This window comes from Puma concolor, chromosome D4 (genome assembly GCF_028749965.1).
Source record: "Puma concolor isolate L17-30 chromosome D4, mPumCon1.1.hap2, whole genome shotgun sequence".
NCBI lineage: Eukaryota > Metazoa > Chordata > Mammalia > Carnivora > Felidae > Puma > Puma concolor.
The window spans coordinates 66714378-66735138 of NC_141679.1; the positions used below are offsets into that span (position 1 = coordinate 66714378).

Consider the following 20761-nt stretch of genomic DNA (forward strand, 5'->3'; position numbering starts at 1 on the left):
CGTATATCTGGGTTTAAATTTTTAATCTCTTTTTATAGTGTCTTTTATGAGAGTATCAAGTCCATTCACTTTAAAATATAAATATTAATGTATTTTATTTTTTTCTTTCCATATACTTTATTTTTGTTACTTATTTTTCATTTTTGCATTTTCTTTTTTCCCACTTCCTTATTTTGCTGGCTAGTTGTCATTCACTATTTGTTTTCATTAACTTGAACACTCTACTCAATTTTACCAATCCATAAGTGGATATGTTCTCAAGTCTTTTGTCCATCTAACGTTATGAATTACTTTGCTCTGAGTCTAGGGTCCATCTTCTCATTTTCAGGCCATAATTAGTCTCCTTGGGATCACCCAAAACCCAATTTGATTTTCCTATTCTAAACTCCTCTTTGCCCTAGCTTTTAAAATTATTTAATTTTTTAGAAGATTTCCATCTTATAGAATTTGTCATACTTTTCTGGGTTAGGTCTCAAACCACTTGAGACCCCCAAGGGTATTATGTACACAGGAGTCCTTTGAATAGTGAAGATTATATGCACACCTGTAAAAAATCATCTGTCAAAGTCATTGTTCCAGTAGCTATCCCCATGCTACATGATATTCTAACAAACACATTCCATACCACTGTCAAGCACACAGACTTTGGAGGCAAACTTAGGTCAAACACTATCTCTGCCTCTTAACTAGATGGCCTGGGCAGGTTTTTGATCATCACCATCCCTCACTATAGGATGAAGATAAAAACACCTATATCATATTATTTGTTGATATGACTAAATGAGCTGGTGCATATAATCAATTAGCACAACAGTGGTTCCCATTGTCAGTGGTTTCCTTCATGCTTCTCCGTTCATTTCTTCCTTCTGTTAGAGTCATCTGCATCTCTTTATCTCTTTATCATTTCTTTATCAAGTGCATGTAGCTTAAAAGCTTAATCAGATCACATGCAATGATCTGACAAATGGTATTATTTCATCCTACATACAGATCCTAATACACTTTATCACAGTCACCCCAATCTTCTGGACACCAGCAAATTAGGTGCCAAAATGGCAAAACTCATCTCAAGTTCTGCCTTATATCAAATTCAATTCCCTCTATAAAAAGATAGGGTTGTAGTAAGGTACCAGTGCGTTCCTTGTCTTAAAACACATGACTTTTTTGACTAAGACTATTTTAACATTTTTAGCAAGCCTCTTGACATAAAAAGGAAAAGGAAAAGGAAAAGTTACTCACTTTTACAATTATAACCTAATGATCGAAAAGCAAATATTCAAAATAGTCCCCAATACTGCATGCAAACATACTAGAATAATGCCCAAGCAGGTGTCTTTCTGGCTATGCATTGCTTTGGTAAATTTTCTTTTTCAGTTCACAAAATGATAATGTTCAGTTTCTTTAAAAAAATCCAAATTGGTCATAGGATCCTCCTCGTATGTTATCTCTGTATAAAGAGGCCCTAGAACAGTACCTGGAACACAGTTCACCTTGTTCTTAAGTGACTGAACCAAATGGAACTGAGCTGTTGCTAGAGGACCAGCGATGACTTGTTTACCAAAGAACACATAGTCTACTGTACACCCTATAGTAAGCCTCAATTCGCTCAAGAAAATAACAGTGTCAAAATACGATGTAACACACTAAAAAGCTGAACATTAATAAAAAGTAACTCATCCTACTGGGCAAATTCCTTCCAGTTGGTTCCAGTTGGTGCAGTGGTCTTTGCATACAGAACTGCTCTTTTGGTCCCATAGCTCTTTTTCCCCCACCACATCTCAGTCACTAGACCCTTAAATTCCCTTTCTAACACTCAATCTCTCAATGAGAAAAACATCTCATGTTCAAAATTGACACTTTTAAACCATCAGCCCAACTCCTACTTATCGATGATAAGTTTGTTTCCTGTCTTTGCAGTAACTTACCTTCAAACCAGAGACTGCCTGTCTCTCTAGGTTGCAGCAACAGATGATTTTGTCCTGCTTTTCTACTTGCAGCCAATCTTCATGACTCCACATTAGTAGCTGAGCCTCCAAAGAGGCAGCTACTAGTGAGTAATCACTTGGCCATAGAAACTCACTGATTGTTTGACATTTATAGACACATGACTGTTACAGGTGTGACCACAAAGATAAATTCTGCCAGTTCAGACAAAGCACCATTAGATTCCTCTAGTTCGAAATAGGAAGGAAATTGATACTTAACCATACATTTTAGGAATGGGGCAATTTCCCCATAAAGCCCAGGCTAAAACACTGCCCCATTGTGGAGATCCACAAATATCTAAAGAGTCTGCTTCATGCTTTAGGACACAATTTAAGTGTTCTTAAGGACCTCTCTAAACCTCTATGGACAACTTTAAATTGCTTCATAAATTAAATATGTATAAAACATGAGACTTCAGAAATAAAGCCCTAAAGACCTAATTACAAGAGGCCCATTACTCTGTTTCACACAAAAATCATAAAGAGGCTCATGTATAGTCATCAAAATTTCCCCAACTGAATTCTCTCTCAATCTTTCAATCTATTTTTCTCTCTCTCTCACACACACAAACACACACACATGAAACCATTTGGGAAGTATAGATTATTAACCATACAATTTTATGTTTACTTTATGATTTAGTTTATAATAAAAGTTGACTTTCTGAATGAACATATTACATTGTAAATATTCAAAAAGTAATACACAGGTTTTGTATACAGGAAATTTTTTTTGGAAGTAGGAAGAAGGTAAAAGAAGGTTAGACAAGGAAAGAAAAGATATATTCAGGTAATATATAAAGGCTTAAAAAACAAAGCTGAAAATAAATTATAATTAAACAACCTAGTGATAAACATAGTTCAGAAAGGAGTCTGATCTTCATTATAAAACAATAAAATAACTCAAGACAAAATCATTTCCTCCTCTGAGGAGCCAATGAGGCACCTTAAGGCTGGATACTTTCGAATGATCTTTTTCCTTTTTATTTTTTAATTTATTTTTAACAAAATAAGTTCAAATTCCTATGTTAAGGTAGAATTCTAGAAGTGAACTGATGGGTCAAAATCAATGAGTATTTTTATGAAGCTAAAAGATAATATTAATTTATGCTCCCACTATTAATACAGCGATTTTCTCTTATTCTTATCATCACTGGATGTTGTCAATAGTTTAGAGGTTTTTTTAATCATCTAAATGGCTTAAAATAGTATCTCATCATGGCTTTAAATGGAATTTTTAACTACGAGAAATATTTAACTTTTGTGTGTGTGTCTTAAATAGGTGCATTTTCTTTTATATGTGTTAAGTACTCATATCTTCTACCCTTATTTCTATTGGTGTTTTATATTTTCTAATAACCTCTGTTTACATGACATTTGTTGCATACCTACTCAATGAAGTTGGCTGTAAGAATCTCTGTGAATATAAAAATGTTCAAGGTGCAGTCTCTACCTGTCCTACAGGTAATGAGAAAATATCCATGTAATCAGATGATTTCAATAAGAGGGGGTAATGCTGCAATTAAAATGATAGTTAGGGGTGCCTCAGTGGCTCAGTCAGTTAAGTGTCCAACTCTTGATTTGTACTGAGGTCATGCATGATCTCACAGTCATGAGGTTGAGCCCCAGGTAGGGCTTTGCACTGGAAGCAGGGCCTGCTTGAGATTCTCTATCTCCCTCTCCCTTCACTCCTTTCCTACTCTTTCCCTCAAAATAAATATTAATTAATTAATTAATTAAAATGATTGTTTAGTGTGCTATGGAGGTGTAAGTGACAAGTAACTCAGGATCAAGTCATACTTGCCAGGAGAGGTGATACATGAACTGATTCTTAATTTGTGAGTGAGATCTTAAGAGGTAAAAAATACGAGGAAGGACATCTGGGAAGAAGAAACAATAACACCATGGTATAAGACAAGAAATTCATGATGAAGGCAGGAAAATAAAAATAACACAGCATCATAAGAATATAAATAGAGAGGCATATGGGGGCTGGTGGAAGACGAAACCAAACAGACCAAAGCAAAGAGAACCTCATATACCATATGTAGCAATCAGGGATTTAGTTACAAATGGTAGAATACACACTGGATGGAAAGAAATTATTTCATTTACTATTATTAAATAATAGTATGGAAGTGTTTCCATACAGTAATTTCTTCACAGAATTGTTAGGAAATTTATGTTTTCCAAGTCACAAAATTCTGATTAACTGAGAATTGGAAAAATAGGAATATCTTTCAAAATAAATTTCCTAAATGGAAAACCCTGCAGAAGCTCAAGTATTAAGGAAAGAATTATCAGTATTATAGTGATAAGGTATGTAACCAGCAAATGTGAGCATATGGGTACATCAAGAAAGGTGACTGACCTTTCTTTTCTTCAGAAATTTATTCTACAACCCTAAGAAGGGAAAAACCATCTTCCTCTTCTCGTATGAGGAAAAAATGCGTATTAAAATTTCTACTTTCAGGCACCTGGGTGGCTCAGTCAGTTAAGCCTCTGACTTCGGCTCACGGTCCGTGAGTTCGAGTCCCACATTGGGTTCTGTGCTGACAGCTCAGAGCCTGGAGCCTGCTTCAGATTCTGTGTCTCCCTCTCTCTGCCCCTCCCCTGCTTGCTCTCTCTCTCTCTCTCTCTCTCTCTCTCTCAAAAATAAAATAAAAACATAAAAAAAAATTTTTTAATTAAAAAAAGTTTCTACTTTCGGGGCACCTGGGTGGCTCAGTTGGTTAAGCATCCAATTCAACTCATGTCATGATCCCACAGTTCATGAATTCGAGCCTTACACCGGGCACACTGCTGTCAGCACAGAGCCCACTTCAAATCCTCTGTCCCCTTCTCTCTCTCTGCTCCTCCCCCACTTGTGCTCATTCTTTCTCTCTCTCAAAATTTAATAAAATATTTGAAAAAAATAAAATAAAATGTCTGCTTCTTTAATTAAGTTTCTATCAAACATTTGTAAGTCTAATATAAGACTAGGCCCTAGGTTAGTCATCCTCCAGAGCTTGTGGAAACAGTTGGATTTAAGCTTTGAGAAAAAAAACGAAAGTAGAGTTGGATATCGAACACGGCCTGTGAGTCAAACACAAAATCTTTAACTCTAAAGGTTTTCCACCTACCTGGAATTCTTCAAGAAATAAAAGTCCTTTGAGTCTGTGTATGGAAACTAATAAGTTTTTAAGTTTGTTTGTTTATTTATTTTGAGAGAGAGAGAGAGAGAGAGAGTACCCAAGCTGGGGAGGGGCAGAGAGAGAGGGAGAGAGAGAATTGCAAGCACACTCTGTGCTGTCAGCACACAGCCCATTGCAGGGCTCCAGCTCAGGAAGTGGGAGAGAAGACCTGAGCTGAAATCAAGAGTCTGATGCTTAACCAAGTGAGCCACCCAAACACCCCACTAATAGGTTTTTACAGCCTATTTCACTAGGGTGTGATTCTAATACATCAATAGTCTCAACTTTTGCCATCAGATTTAATCTGTGAATATCTATGATGGAAGCTAAAGGGACTTAAGTAGAGTTCATGACTGTTTGATATTCCTGCCATTAAAATTAAAAACTGAACTTGGAAAAGTGACATTAATACACCCCAAAATACCACAATCATTTAACTCTTATTTGCCTATGTAAAATATGTTAATCCCCAACATCCTCTAACTTTACTGTTCCATCAATATAAAATTTATCCAGCCTAATGGATTTCCTAGAATGTGGCTTACTCATGAACATACTTTCTCATTCCTGTTGGCTTGTAAATTAGAAATGTTCTTCAGATAGAGTAAAAATTTGAGGAGGAAGCCAAGCAAAATCAAGATAATATCACATCCTGTGTGACATCCCCCCAAATCTACTTAGATCACTAAGGTGACAAAGCTATTAGTAACAGAGACAAAACATCAATGCAGGTCCACACTAAAAATCAAGAACTTAGATATTCTTCTAAGTTTTGGAAAAGCATTGGAATGATCTCAGGATATCAAAGAAATCTGCTTTCTTCTAAATGGTCATGGATATGATGCCATCTAACCCAACACTTGTCCACATTACTTTCTAGACCAGTGGACTGATTTTCCAACCCAGTTTTAATTTTGCAAAATTTTCTTTATGCTAGAGCTAACATGTAAGCTGAAACAAAAAAAAAGGAGATAAAATAAGGACTTTCTGATTGATTGCATAGGCTCCATCCTTAAGGCATTTACCCGTTTCCCTCAATAGTCCCAAATGCTCGCATGCTTAGTTCCACAGGAAACATTCTAAATACTGAACAAGAAAATAGTATCCAAAAGTCTTCGGAGGATTTTGAGATTAATGTGAAACTATGTCACAAGGCTCTCCACTGGAGAATGTGGGTGCAGTTTGGGGGATTTTCTGTTTTGTTTTTCTCACAACAGAGAACTTACTTATTTTGAAAGATCTTATGAAATGATGTGTATGAAATAGGACTATGTATAAAGGTGAACATAAAAAGACATATAATACCCAATTCCAATATTGAGGTATATACAGAACACAAAATATATTGTTAAATACTTGAAAGCCATCTCCTAGAGTTAGAGTAATAAGTGATCTCTTTATTTTCTTCATCCTATGTCCTGTATCTTGCAAATTCTCTATAGTGAGCATGACATAATATTGAAATGCTGTATGTCATCATAAAAATTGTTGAGTAATATGTGAAAGTTCAAAACAAGAAAAAGTAACCAAAATTCCAACATAATTCTAAAGCTTTAACAATGCCCAATGTATTCACAATTTAATCTCTTTTCCATTCACTTGCTAAAGAAACTTCTGTTAAATAGATGTTTCACTGTCTCCTTTACATCCTTGTTTCTGAGACTGTAGATTAAAGGATTCATCATGGGAGTCATCACTCCATAGAACATGGATATCAATTTGTCAGTGGCATCCAAGTCCTCTGAATTAAGTGTCTCTTTAGACTTGGGCTTCATGTACATGAAGAGAATGGTTCCATAGAATATTATCACCACAATCAGGTGGGCTGAGCAGGTGGAGAAAGCTTTGCTTCTCCCCTCAGAAGTACGGATCTTCAGGATGCTAGAGATGATTAATGAGTAAGATATGACAATCAAAAGCAGGGGCATCAGTGTGAACAATGTCGTGGCCACAACCATGATGAATTCATTGCCTGAGATGTCAGCACAGGCCAGTTTCATGACAGCCAGAATTTCACAAGAGAAATGATTGATGTTATTCCTACAGAAGTTTAATTGTATCACAAATGCAGTTTGCACTGCAGAGTTGATAATCCCAGCAAACCAGGACCCAGCTGCCATGGGCACATAGGAATCCTTGCTCATGATGACAGGATATCTTAGAGGGTTGCAGATAGCCACATACCGGTCAAAGGCCATCATGCCCAGGAGCACACACTCTGTTGTCCCCATGGCCATGCCAAGGAACATCTGTATTGCACAGCCAGAGAAGGATATGGTCTTTCTTTCTGAGAGGAAGTTTACCAGAGTGGAGGGAATGGAGGTGGTGGTGTAGCAGATGTCCAAGAAGGAAAGGTTCCCCAGGAAGAAGTACATAGGGGTGTGAAGGTGGGAGTCCCAGATGCTGATTAAAATAAGGGTGCCATTGCCCAGAAGGATGACAACATACATTATTAAGATTAGTGCAAAAAAGAGTAGCTCAAGCCTTGGGTAATCAGAAAGCCCCTTTAAAAAGAATTCCACCAGAATGGTTTGATTTTCCCATTCCATTGTACTTTTTCTTACCTGTAAGAATTCAAAGAATTTTTTTAACATAATGATTTATTTATTATGGTAAGTCCAAGTTCACCAATGCACATATATAAAAATTTGCCATGAACCCAATGAGAAGAAGGAAGAAAGAAAACAGAGAAGGGGAAGAAGGGAGAAAAGGTAAAGAAGTGAAATAAACAACACCAGAAGTATGAAGGAGAATCTGTTGTATCGACCACTCTGGGCCAGGAATTTGTGAGGTTTATTCACACATTACCTCACTGAAACTCCACAATATGACCATTTCAGAAATAAGAAATTTAAGTTAACCAAACAGAGTTTAAGCCTAAAGTCATATAATTAATATGTAGCAAATCCTAGGCCCAAAATCAACTCTGCTTGTGGTCCCTAATTATCTGAAATATTTTATGAACTCTAAAAGCAGTATGGAATGCATTATATCAGAGATTTGATTAGTTAACTTGCAAAGGCAGTCTAGCTCCTTGTCGGGAATATTTAATAATAACCCACTTCATACCAAAACATTGAATGAAGTGTGCTAATGTGATGGGACAAAAGTCAACAATAAACACAATCAGTGTTTCTTGACTGCCTGATTGCCCAAAAAACAAGTACAACTCATGCAAAACCCAATTATCTGAAGTCTTCTTGTTCCAATGCAAATATCTTTTTTTTATGGGAGATAGAACAAAATTTTTGTAATTATCAATAGTAAAATATATAGTAAAAGTGATTTTCTCTCTTTTAGTGTATAGTTCTATGAATTTTAAAATATGTATGGATTCATGTAACTATCCCTATAATAAGAACACAGAACTTGTCTTTCACCCTAAAAATTCCCTTGTGTCCCTTTTTAGTCACCCCTTTTACCACTCATATCCTGCAAAGATTAATATGCTTTTCATCCTATAGTTTTATTTCTTCCAGAAAGTCATACAAAAAAGGAATCATAAGAGCCATTGGTCTCTGGCTTCTTTCTCTTAGCATAAAGCCTCTGAGCTTCAAGCTTCATCCAACTTGTTATTTCTGAGTATTCCATGGTATGGATACACTAGAGTTTGTTTAATTATATGCTGAAAGACATTTGAGTTGTTTCCAGTTCTTGACAATTATGAATAGAGCTGTTAAAAAATTTATACCCAGATTTTTGTGTGAACATAAGTTTTCATTTTCCCAGGGTAAATATCAGATTGGCATAGTGGATAATGAATCATGCATTTTTAAGTTTATAAGAAACTGCCAGCTTTCCAGAGTAGCTGTATCATTTTTGCATTCCCACCAGAAATGTATGAGAGTTATAGTTGCTTCTCATCCTCATCAACACTTAGTAGTGTGTGTGTGTGTGTGTGTGTGTGTTGTTTTACACATTCTAATAGGTATGTAGTGATATTTCATCATGCATTTAATTTGCATTCCCTAATGACTAATATTTGGGGTTTTTTTGGCCATCCTTACATTCTCTTTAGTAAAGTGTCATTCACATCTTTTGCCCATTTTTAATTGGATTGTTCATTTTCACATTATTGAGTTTTGAGAGTTCTTTGTTCACTTTGGCTACAAATAATTTATTGGATAGATGACTTGTATATATTGTCAACAAGTCTGCGACTTGTCTTCTCATTTTATTAATGCAAAAACTCTTCATTGCCACCTTAACCAGGTGATTTCTCAGGGAAATATTCCCTGCCATTCAGCCAGGGGTCAGACACAGTCTTTGTATCCAAAGAGCTGGTGTCATAAAGTCTCAGGCAATTTCCTTTCATTTCTCTTCATAAATAGCACCCCACACACACACACACACAAATTTTCTTTTTCATGGACACAGAATCCATTGAAAAGGCTCTAATTCACTCAAACAAAAAGTACCTAACATGTAGAACATTGTTCCTTACTCAGGAATCTTGGCATGAGTTTTGGGTCTGAATCCTCTGAATCTATTTCAACTGGCATCTAATTACATATATTTGCTTTTGGTCATCATTGGGGTACGACTTTCTTCCTATTTTTGCCCTGTCCTCAATCAACTTCATCTTTTATGGATTCTTTTATACCTGAAAGATGGATGCGTCTTTTATTGAGTCCCAGATTCACCTTTTTATTGCTAGCCAGCAAAATCCCAATTCCTTGGTAAATGATTACTAAGAAGCAATTTCACTCTGAAAGGTCACTTTGTCTATTGAAGTAAACATGACTTTTTTTAATGAAACTGAGATTTTTACTGACATGCAGATGTGCATTAGAGTTAGTGTTTCTACAAAAAAGTTCCATGAACAATAGAAAACTCCCAATATGAAGCCACAGGATGTTAAAAATATTACCACACAAGAAAAACAACTACACCCTCGAAGCCCCAACCACAGAACAGGGTAAGCAGCTACCAATGTGAAGGGAAACATGCTCTGAGATGGCATTCACCATAGACAGGAAGGGGCTCAAAACACCACCTAAGAAGAGGGTGAGGGACAAGGCTGTGCTGCAGAAATACCTACAGGTATCCGTCTACAGCTTCCCCAGATTTGCCTCTTCCCAACCCTACCCTACTTTGGTAAAAGCTGTAGATTCAGTCCACATTACTCCACTCAGTCCTCACTGAAAAGTTCTTGTCAGTGCCCTGGATCAGTAAGAGGCCTGAGTCTTTGTGCAGAACACATAGACAGAGATTTTATATGTTTTCTGTATGGATTAAGCCTGTCTATGGCCAGCAATGACATCAGGGCTAGCATCCCACATCTATGTCCCTTCTGCTTACAAGGCCAGTTACTAGCTATCTGACCTTGGGCAATTAACTTCTGTGTCTCGATATCCTCACCTTTAATTAATAGTCTCATTGTGGTGTTCTTGGGAGAAAAAATAAAATAGCACATATAAGGCACCTCGCATATAGTAAATACTATTTTGGTTTCCTTCATATTTCTTGACTTACTCTTTTTTCTAATTCTTTTACATGCCAATGCCAAGTTTCATGCTCCTACAAGAGTCACTTCAAATTTTTATCAATGAGACCTATTCAGGTATCTGGTCTCTCAACCTAACAACATACAAATTTTCATCACATACATGAAAATTTTCATGACATGGATGCATGTTATACCAATCTCTAGTCACTTTGTAACAGAGTGTTATGCCACTATAGCAAAGGCCAGCACCATTTAGAACCAGACACTCAGGTTGACATTTTTAAAGAAAGCCTATTTTAGTTCATTCATATGAAAGTTAAATGTGTGTGTGTGTGTGTGTGTGTGTGTGTGTGTGTGTGACAAGTATCATGTATAAAGTTACCATAGGAATATACCACCAACAATAACAAAAACTTACAACTATTTAAAACGATTCCCAAGATATTCATATAAACATAACAATGAAATTCAAAATGCTTTCCCCTTAGCTAAGGACTCATTGCTCCTCTTAATTTACTTTTTACACAAATTTAATATGTATTTAGAACGAATAATAAGATTTTCCAAATAGCACCTCCAGTGAGAGACTTCAGGAAAGGAACTGTCAGTCTTTTCATGATTAGCACCGGATAAACATTTGCTAAACAGAACCAAATTGGTGCTATGAGAAAAAATGGAAAACTGTTACATAATCAGAACGTCGGTGACACAAGCTTAGTCTACATTCTATATCAAGAATGCAAATCTGCTTCCTATTGTATAGTACCTCATTGGACCAGTGGGAAATGATACCGTTAGACAGGTAAGCACTACTAAAACCATGAACCCAGAAACTATATTCTGGCTAAATGAATTTTTATTCCCAGTAAGATAAATTCTACATCTAAATATCCATCTTTTTCTTGGATATTCAAATTGTTATTTGAACATGTGTTTTAATTTTGTCTCCATTTTTTCATTATATCAAAGAAAATCCTCTTGGAACTTTTTCATTCCTATTCTGTAAAGACTCTTTATAGTAAGAAATATTCTGTCCCCCAAACACATGGCTTATTTCAACTCAGTTCATTGGACAGACATCCCCTTAGGTTTGTGTTATTAGTATGTTTTCAGCAATTACCTCTAAATGGAAGATTGATTCACCTCCTAGGTTGCAATGCACAGCAGATTGTTTTGCTTGATCTTCTATTTGCAGCCAATTGTACAAAATTTTCCATGAGGTTGATGAATATCTGAAGGTATCACCACTGAGGAACCATAATGTCACAGGCCTTGTGGTCTGGAAAACATTGATGGCAAAGGTACTATTTAAAATGCTTTTAAAAACTTCTATACATTACAGCCAAATATGATTGATTACAAAGGGAATGTATTTTGGATGTGCTAGTTCAAAAGTAAGATAAAAATAAATATTTGAGACCATGGAAGATTTCATTTGCCCTTCAAGCCAAGGTGAAAACACTGCCCTAAGATGAAGACTCAGGAAATTATCTAAAGAATTTTCTCCAGGCTCAGGAAGGCCATTTAAATATTTCTTGCTCTAAGGGACTTATACCCTTTTCTAAGCCATAGCTTTAAATTGCTTCAGGGGAAAGACATTCAAAACTTTTGAAAACTTCAAGAATAATCCCCTAAAGGCTTAATTATATTACATTTATACTGTATTACAAATAGCCAATCCAGAGTCTTGAGGATGTGTCTTATCCCATTCTTTTTATCATATACTGCTGAAATGCTTAATCCAAATATACCCCAGGGTTCTTGTCCATACCGCTGTTCAACCTACCATGTCTTATTGATAATATAGTAGAAAGATCTGTTACATAGCTATACTAGGTAATGTATAGCTACATTACCTCTTGGTTATCAATATTAAGAGTAAAAACTTATAAATTTCTAGGCACTGTTAAAAGAATTTTATATATATTTAGTTAATTCACATTTATTAAATCAGGGAGAGAAGAGAAAAAGTGTTTATTGTACAAAATAATCTAAAACTTATTGAAGTTGAAAATCAGAATTTACTGGTACTTATGTGAATATGAATGGCATTTTGAAATTCACAAGAAATTCAGAAATTCTGCAAGCATACAATGAAACCTGGAAGCTATCAAGCTATTCAGGTTTCTTATTGTAAGTCTACCAACTAATTTGTAACTCAATCCCACTCTGTACTGCAAGCATCTCCAAAGAATTCGCCTAAATATATATATACCTATCCCCCACGCTAATTGGCATAAAATCGCCACCTATTTAAATTAAACAATTAGGAGGTAATGGTGAAAATATATATAGAATCCCAGGTACTCTCAGCCATCTTCTACTTCTGAGGACAGTGCTCTCCTTTCCTTGAACGGCTTCACCAAAAAAATGAATACAATTTGTTCACCACAAAACCACTAGCGCAGGTAAAACAGACTTTGACTACAGGTGTAATGACGGGGGGTGGGGGGAATCACAGAACTGAACATTAAATGAATTAAAACAGTAGCCAACATCATTGCTTCCAAAGTTCACTGAGCTGACTACACGAAATTGCTTCCTGGACTTATCTTCTTAGGTCCTGGTCTATCACCATCTGAGTAAGCTTCTTTCCTAAGAGCAGAGCTCTTGACCCATTATTTTTCCTTTCTTCTCCTCAAATCATAATGGATCCTCAAAATCCCATATCCAACATTACTTAATTGAAGTATCCAAGTAAGTCATCTCAGAACAATGTTTCAAGCAAAGAGAATTATTCTTTTACATTTTGTAACAGAAAAGTGTTAGTTACTATTTTTTTAACCTATCTCATTAAAGCTAGGACATGGGAACTAGCCAAAATGATGAAATGGAAGAATTCTCCTCAAAAGAAATTCCAGGAAGAAATGAAAGCTAAAGAATTGATCAAATGCTGGAGAGGATGTGGAGAAACGGGAACCCTCTTGCACTGTTGGTGGGAATGCAAACTGGTGCAGCCACTCTGGAAAACAGTGTGGAGGTTCCTCAGAAAATTAAAAATAGACCTACCCTATGACCCAGAAATTGCACTACTAGGTATTTATCCAAAGGATACAGGTACGCTGTTTCAAAGGCGCACATGTGCCCCAATGTTTATAGCAGCACTATCAACAAAGCCAAAGAATGGAAAGAGCCCAAGTGTCCATCGTTGGATGAATGTTAAAAGAAGATGTGGTTTCTTATTACTTGGCAATCAAAAAGAATGAAACCTTGCCATTTGCAACTACATGGATGGAACTAGAGGGTATTATGCTAAGCAGTGTTAGTCACAGAAAGGCAAATATCATATGACTTCATTCATATGACGACTTTAAGACACAGAACAGGGGCGCCTGGGTGGCGCAGTCGGTTAAGCGTCCGACTTCAGCCAGGTCACGATCTCACGGTCCGTGAGTTCGAGCCCCGCGTCAGGCTCTGGGCTGATGGCTCGGAGCCTGGAGCCTGTTTCCGATTCTGTGTCTCCCTCTCTCTCTGCCCCTCCCCCGTTCATGCTCTGTCTCTCTCTGTCCCAAAAATAAATAAACGTTTAAAAAAAAAAAAAAAAGACACAGAACAGATGAACACAAGGAAAAGGAAGCAAAAATAATATAAAATCAGGAGGGGGACAAAAAATAAGACACTCTTAGAGAATAGAGGGTTACTGGGGGGTTGTGGGAGGGGCATGGGCTAAATGGGTAAATCATTGCTAAACTATATGCTAACTAACTTGGATGTAAATTAAAAAACAAATAAATAATAAATAAATAAATAAATAAATAAATAAATAAATGTCTATGCACCGATTTGAGGGCACTCAAATATATAAGACAATTGCAAACATAAGCAATTTTATTGGTAAGAATGTGATATTGCAGGGGACTTTAATACTCCACTTACAACAATAGACAGATCATGTAGACAGAAAACCAATAAAGAAACAATGGCCCTGAATGATACACTGGACCAGATAGACCTGACAGATATATTCGGAATTTTTTATCCTCAAGCAACAGAATACACATTCTTCTCGAGTGCACATGGAACATACCCCAAGACAGACCACATACTGGGTCACAAAGCAGCCCTCAGTAAATACAAAAGAATTGAGATCATACCATGCACATTTTCAGACCACAATGCTATGAAACTTGAAATCAATCACAGGAAAAAGTTTGGAAAACCTCCAAATGCAAGGAAGTTAAAGAACATCCTAGTAAACAATGAATGGGTCAACCAGGCAATTAAAGAAGGAATTTAAAAATATATGGAAACAAATGAAAAGGAAAACACAAGAGTCTAAACCCTTTGGGATGCAGCAAAGGCAGTCCTAAGAGGAAAATACATTGAAATCCAGGCCTACCTCAAGCAACAAGAAAAATCCCAAATACAAAATCTAAGAGCATACCTAAAGGAACTAGAATCAGAACAACAAAGAAACCCCAAGGCCAGCAGAAGAAGAGAAATAATAAAGATTGGAGCAGAAATAAACAATACGGAATCCCCCCCAAAAAAAAAACAAAAAACAAAACACTAAAACAAATCAACGAAACTAAGAACTTATTTTTTGAAAAAATAAACAAAATTGGTAAACGCCTAGCTGGACTTCTCAAAAAAAAAGAAAAAGAAAAAGAGAGAGGACCCAAATAGATAAAATCACAAATGAAAATGGATTTATCATAACCAATCACTCAGAAATACAAGCAATTATCAGAGAATACTATGAAAAATTATTTGCCAACAAATGGGACAACCGGGAAGAAATGGACAAATTCCTAGACACACACACACTACCAAAACTCAAATGGGAAGAAACAGAAAATTTGAACAGACCCATAACTAGTGAAGAAATTGAATCAGTTATCAAAAATCTCCCAACAAATAAGAGTCCTGGAACAGATGGCTTCCTGAGGGAATTCTACCAGACTTTTAAAGCAGAGTTAATACCTATCCTTCTCAAGCTGTCCCAAAAAATATAAATGGAAGGAAAACTTCCAAACTCATTCTATGAAGCCAGCATTACCTTGATTCCCAAACCAGGCAGAGACCCCCACAAAAGAAGAGAATTACAGGCCAATATCCCTAATGAACACAGATGCAAAAATTCTCAATAAGATACTAGCAAATCGAACAAAACAGCATATAAAAAGAATTATTCACCATGATCAAGTGGGATTCATTCCTGGCCTGTGCGGCTGGTTTAATATTCCCAAATCAATCAATGTTATACATAACATCAACAAAGAAAGGATAAGAACCATATGATCCTGTCAATACATGCAGAAAAAGCATTTGACAAATACAGCACTCTTTCTTAACAAAAACCCTCAAAATTTGGGAAAGAAGGAACATAACTAAACATCATAAAAGCCATATATGAAAAGCCCACAGCTAATATAATCCTCAATGGGGAAAAACTGAGAGCTTTCCCTCTGAGATCAGGAACACGGCAGGGATGTCCACTCTCACCACTGTTGTTTAACATAGTGCTGGAAGTCCTAGCATCAGCAATCAGACAACAAAATGAAATAAGAGGCATCAAAATTGGCAAACAAGAATTTAAACTTTAATTTTTCACAGATAAGATGATACTCTACATGGAAAACCTGAAAGACTCCACCAAAAAGCTGCTAGAACAAATACATGAATTCAGCAAAGTCACAGGGTACAAAATCAATGTACAGAAATCAGTTGCATTTCTATACACCAATAATGAAATCAACAGAAAGAGAAATCAAGAAACTGATCCCATTTACAATTGCACAAAGAACCATAAAATACCTAGGAATAAATCTAACCAAGGAGGTGAAAAATCTATACACTGAAAACTATAGAAAGCTTATGAAAGAAATTGAAGGAGACACAAAAAAATGAAAAACATTCCATGCTCATGGATTGGAAGAATAAATATTGTTACAATGTCAATACTACCCAAAGCTATCTACACATTCAATGCTATCCCAATCAAAATTGCACTGGCATTCTTCTCAAAGCTAGAACAATCAATCCTAAAAATTGTATGGAATCACAAGACCCCAAAGAGCCAAAGTATTATTGAAAAATAAAACCAAAGCAGGAGGCATCACAAATCCCAGACTTTGGCCTCTACTACAAGGCTGTAAAATCATCAAGACAGTATGGTATTGGCACAAAAACAGACACATAGACCAGTGGACTAAAATAGAGAACCCAGAATTGGACCCACAAATGTATGGCCAACTAATCTTTGACAAAGCAGGAAAGAGTATCCAATGGAAAAAAGACAGTCTCTTTAGTAAATGGTGCTAGGAAAACTGGACAGGAACATGCAGAAGAATGAAACCAGACCACTTTCTTACACCATACACAAAAATAAACACAAGATGGATGAAAGACCTAAAAGTGAGCAGGAAACCATCAAAACCCTAGAGGAGAAAACAGGCAACAACCTCTGTGACCTCACCTGCAGCAACTTCTTGCTCAACACATCTCCAAAGGCAAGGGAACTAAAAGCAAAGATGAATTATTGGGACCTCATCAAGATAAAAAGCTTCTGTACTGCAAAGGAAATAATCAACAAAACTAAAAGGCAAACCTACAGAATGGGAAAAGATGACATATTGGATAAAGGGTTAGTATCCAAAATCTATAAAGTACTTACCAAACTCAACACCCGTAAAACAAATACTCCAGAAAATAAATAGGCATAAGATGTGAAAAGACACAGTTTTCCAAAGAAGACATCCATATGGCCAACATACTAATGAAAAGATGATCGACATCACTCATCATCAGGGAAATACAAATCAAAACCACACTGAGATACCACCTCACACCGGTCAGAGTGGCTAAAAATAACAACTCAGGAAACAGTATATGCTGGCGAGGATGTGGAGAAAGAGGAACCCTCTTGCACTGTTGGTGGGAATGCAAAATGGTGCAGCCGCTCTGGAAAAGTGTGGAGTTTCCTCAAAAAATTAAAAATAGAACTACCCCATGACGCGGCAATAGCCCTACTAGGAATTTATGCAAAGGATACAGAAGTGCTGATTCATAGGGGCACATGTACCCCCCAATGTTTATAGCAGTGCTTTTAACAATAGCCAAATTATGGAATGAGCCTAAATGTCCATCAACTGATGAATGGATAAAGAAGATGTGGTTTATATATACACTGGAATACTACTTGTCAATGAGAAAGAATGAAATCATGCCATTTGCAGCAATGTAGATGGAACTGGAAGGTATTATGCTGAATGAAATAAGTCAGTCAGAGAAAGACAGATATCATATGTTTTCACTCATATGTGGATCTTAAGATACTTAACAGAAGACCATGGGGGAAGGAAGGGGGAAAAATAATTACAGAGAGGAAGGGAGGCAAACCATAAGAGACCATCAAATATAAAGTACAAACTGAGGGTTGATGGGGGGGTGGGGGGAGGGGAAAATGGGTGATGGGTACTGAGGACAGCACTTGTGATGAGCACTGGGTGTTGTATGTAATGATGAACCATTGGAATCTAGCCCAAAACCAAGAGCACACTTTATACACTGTATGTTAGCCAATTTGACAATAAATTGTATTAAAAAATAACAATAAATAAAAATAAATAAAGCTAGGATATGGGTCATAATTTTATAAAACCTAATGGCTCAATAAAGTGGCACCCATCAAAAATATTGTTTAAAAAAACTATACTTAGCTTTTCTGTCATCACCTAGAAGGTACAAAATGTCCTAATGCGCATGCAGGGCAACTCAGCCTCAATGTGTAATCTCCAGACCTAAAGAAATTGCTTTAATTATTTAAATAGAGATATTACTTTTTTACTGTCAATTAAACTTTCTAACACAATAAGGCACATACCTCAATTTTTTCCTCTCTTTTAAAATTATATTTTCTGTTTTTCATATGTATCCATATTTATTTGAGAAACTAAAACAATTAGGAAAAAGTACCCTGGTTAATTTTTCAAATAGATCTTTCCAGCGTCTATCACACATAAGCTTTCCTAGTTGGGTTTTGGCTTTGCAAACAATGAAAAAAACTAGTTTTTGTTTTTCCTTCATGTAACAATGTTAACATAACTATTTTTGCACTAATACGAATTCTTCAAAGATATTATTTAATGGTTGTACAACAGTCCATCAAATGATGTACTATGATGACTTCATAATTCCCCCTCAACAACATAGAAAAGTATGGAAAACTACTACAAAAGGTAGCAGGCAGGAAGATGGCAGTATAGTAGGAGGACACTAGACCCATCTCATCCCACAAACACAACTAGATAACTATCAAATCATCCTAAATAACCCAGAATCAACCTAAGCACTGCCACAACAATCTCCACAACTAAAAGGAGAGAAGAGGCCACCTCAAAGAAGGTAGCAAGTAGAGAGACCTGGTTTGGGGAGAAAAGGATCCAGGGTGCTGCAGAGGGGAGGGAGCCATCCTCCTGGAGAAAGGCTAGAGAGAGAAAAGCACACAGGGAAACACATAAGGAGAAAGTTTCCCCAAAGACATTGGCTGGGAAAACTAGAGGGGCCGAATTTCATGAGTTCTTACATCCAATGGGCCTTAAAGCCTAGAGTTTTGAAGGTCAGCAGGCTTGGCTAGGATAGAGCCCAGAGGGTACTGCAATGCTCCTGGAGAGAAGGCAGGAAAACAATCCAGGAACAGATGGCACGGAAACAGCAATCTGAACAAAGTCTGGCGCACACAGTGAGGAGATTATTCACTCTTCTAGGAGTGTGTCCCTGACTGGCTGTGTTCATGATGATACCTGCTTTTCAGAAGAAGGAAAAGCAGATTAGTTAGCCTAATACATAGATACCAATGGTCATTATACCAAAATCTCATGAATTTGAGACAAATTAAACTATCCAATACTATTAAAATTATAGGCTAGATTACACTAATTCCACTTGATTAAAGACTCTTCAAATGTTAAAAAGGAATATTATAAAGACTAAAAAAATCACAAAAACATTGCTATAAAGTGGCAAATACTAATTATATACTATGATTATACTGGTATAAAGAAAAAATGTGTAGTGCATGGTCTAGAACTAACAAAAATATGAAAGATAAAAAGACTTTACAGAGGTGGAAGGACTATTTAGGAGTATTTTAGGATTGACCTGGTATTATCTGTGGAATAAAAAAAATTTTTTTGGTAAAAGGTTAACTCTTCTGAGACCTTTTGGACATATTCTGATTCCAACCCCAGCTTCTGTAGAAGCCATCAAATACAGTCATATTCAATGAATACTCCAAGAAATGTATGGCTGGGGAAGATTCTCTTTAAGTGAAGATAATTGGGTCTTTAGAATGTGCGGGAGTCAGGGATTTTGATCTCTAGAGAATCCTGTTTCTGATTCACAACCTTAGGGATTGAAGAAGTTTGTAAAAATAAGTGCTAAATTAACTTCCAAGTGAAACTGAATCTCTCGAGTAAGCATCAACTTTAGCACAAATACTGGGAAACCAGAGTTGCATCATGGGTCCTTATTTTTAATGTTTTCTTTCCTTGACACGTTCTTGGGAAAATCCATGTGAAGACCAATTGCCTGGTTGTAGCAATTCTTTCTCACATTTCTTTTTAGGAAGGAGAACAAACATCTTTCAAAGTGAGAATCTTCTGGTTTCATCTGAAAAATGCAAAAGGAATTCAAATCCCTGGAAATGTTTTCTATTATTTAATAGAATGGAATGGTGAGAATGACTTTAAAACATAGTCAGGAGGTAAGATAAAGAGAAAAGTTTTACTAATATCATTTTCAAAGGAAAACATCCTATCAATAAATATAACGAGTTTATTTTGTTGAGGTGATCATTGCTGGTGGGACAACATCAAGAGCAGGATATTATTTAAATTTCTTTAAAAATCCCCAAATTGGGGCGCCTGGGTGGCGCAGTCGGTTAAGTGTCCGACTTCAGCCAGGTCACGATCTCGCGGTCCATGAGTTCGAGCCCCGCGTCGGGCTCTGGGCTGATGGCTCAGAGCCTGGAGCCTGTTTCCGATTCTGTGTCTCCCTCTCACTCTGCCCCTCCCCCGTTCATGCTCTGTCTCTCTCTGTCCCAAAAATAAATAAACGTTGAAAAAAAAAAAAAGTCCCCAAATAGCACAAAGAGGGTAGTGAGGAAGAGAAAGTTGCCTGTAATACAACAGACCCTTATAAATAATAGGTGA

General features: G+C 36.5%; 1 protein-coding gene and 1 long non-coding RNA gene across 2 annotated transcripts in view; both read right to left on the reverse strand.

Annotated features, from left to right (window-relative positions):
- The window catches only part of LOC147574954 (uncharacterized), a 641937-nt gene that overhangs the window by 434075 nt on the left and 187101 nt on the right, over window positions 1-20761 (reverse strand). Inside the window, exon 6 of the long non-coding RNA XR_015242915.1 lies at window positions 11728-11886. This is a non-coding gene — a long non-coding RNA (uncharacterized LOC147574954). The remainder of the gene's footprint in view (window positions 1-11727; window positions 11887-20761) is intronic.
- LOC112870981 (olfactory receptor 13C9) lies at window positions 5203-7893 on the reverse strand. The gene has a single exon (XM_025934144.2). The coding sequence runs from the start codon at window positions 7750-7752 to the stop codon at window positions 6754-6756; it is 999 nt and encodes a 332-aa protein (XP_025789929.2). The 5' UTR covers window positions 7753-7893; the 3' UTR covers window positions 5203-6753.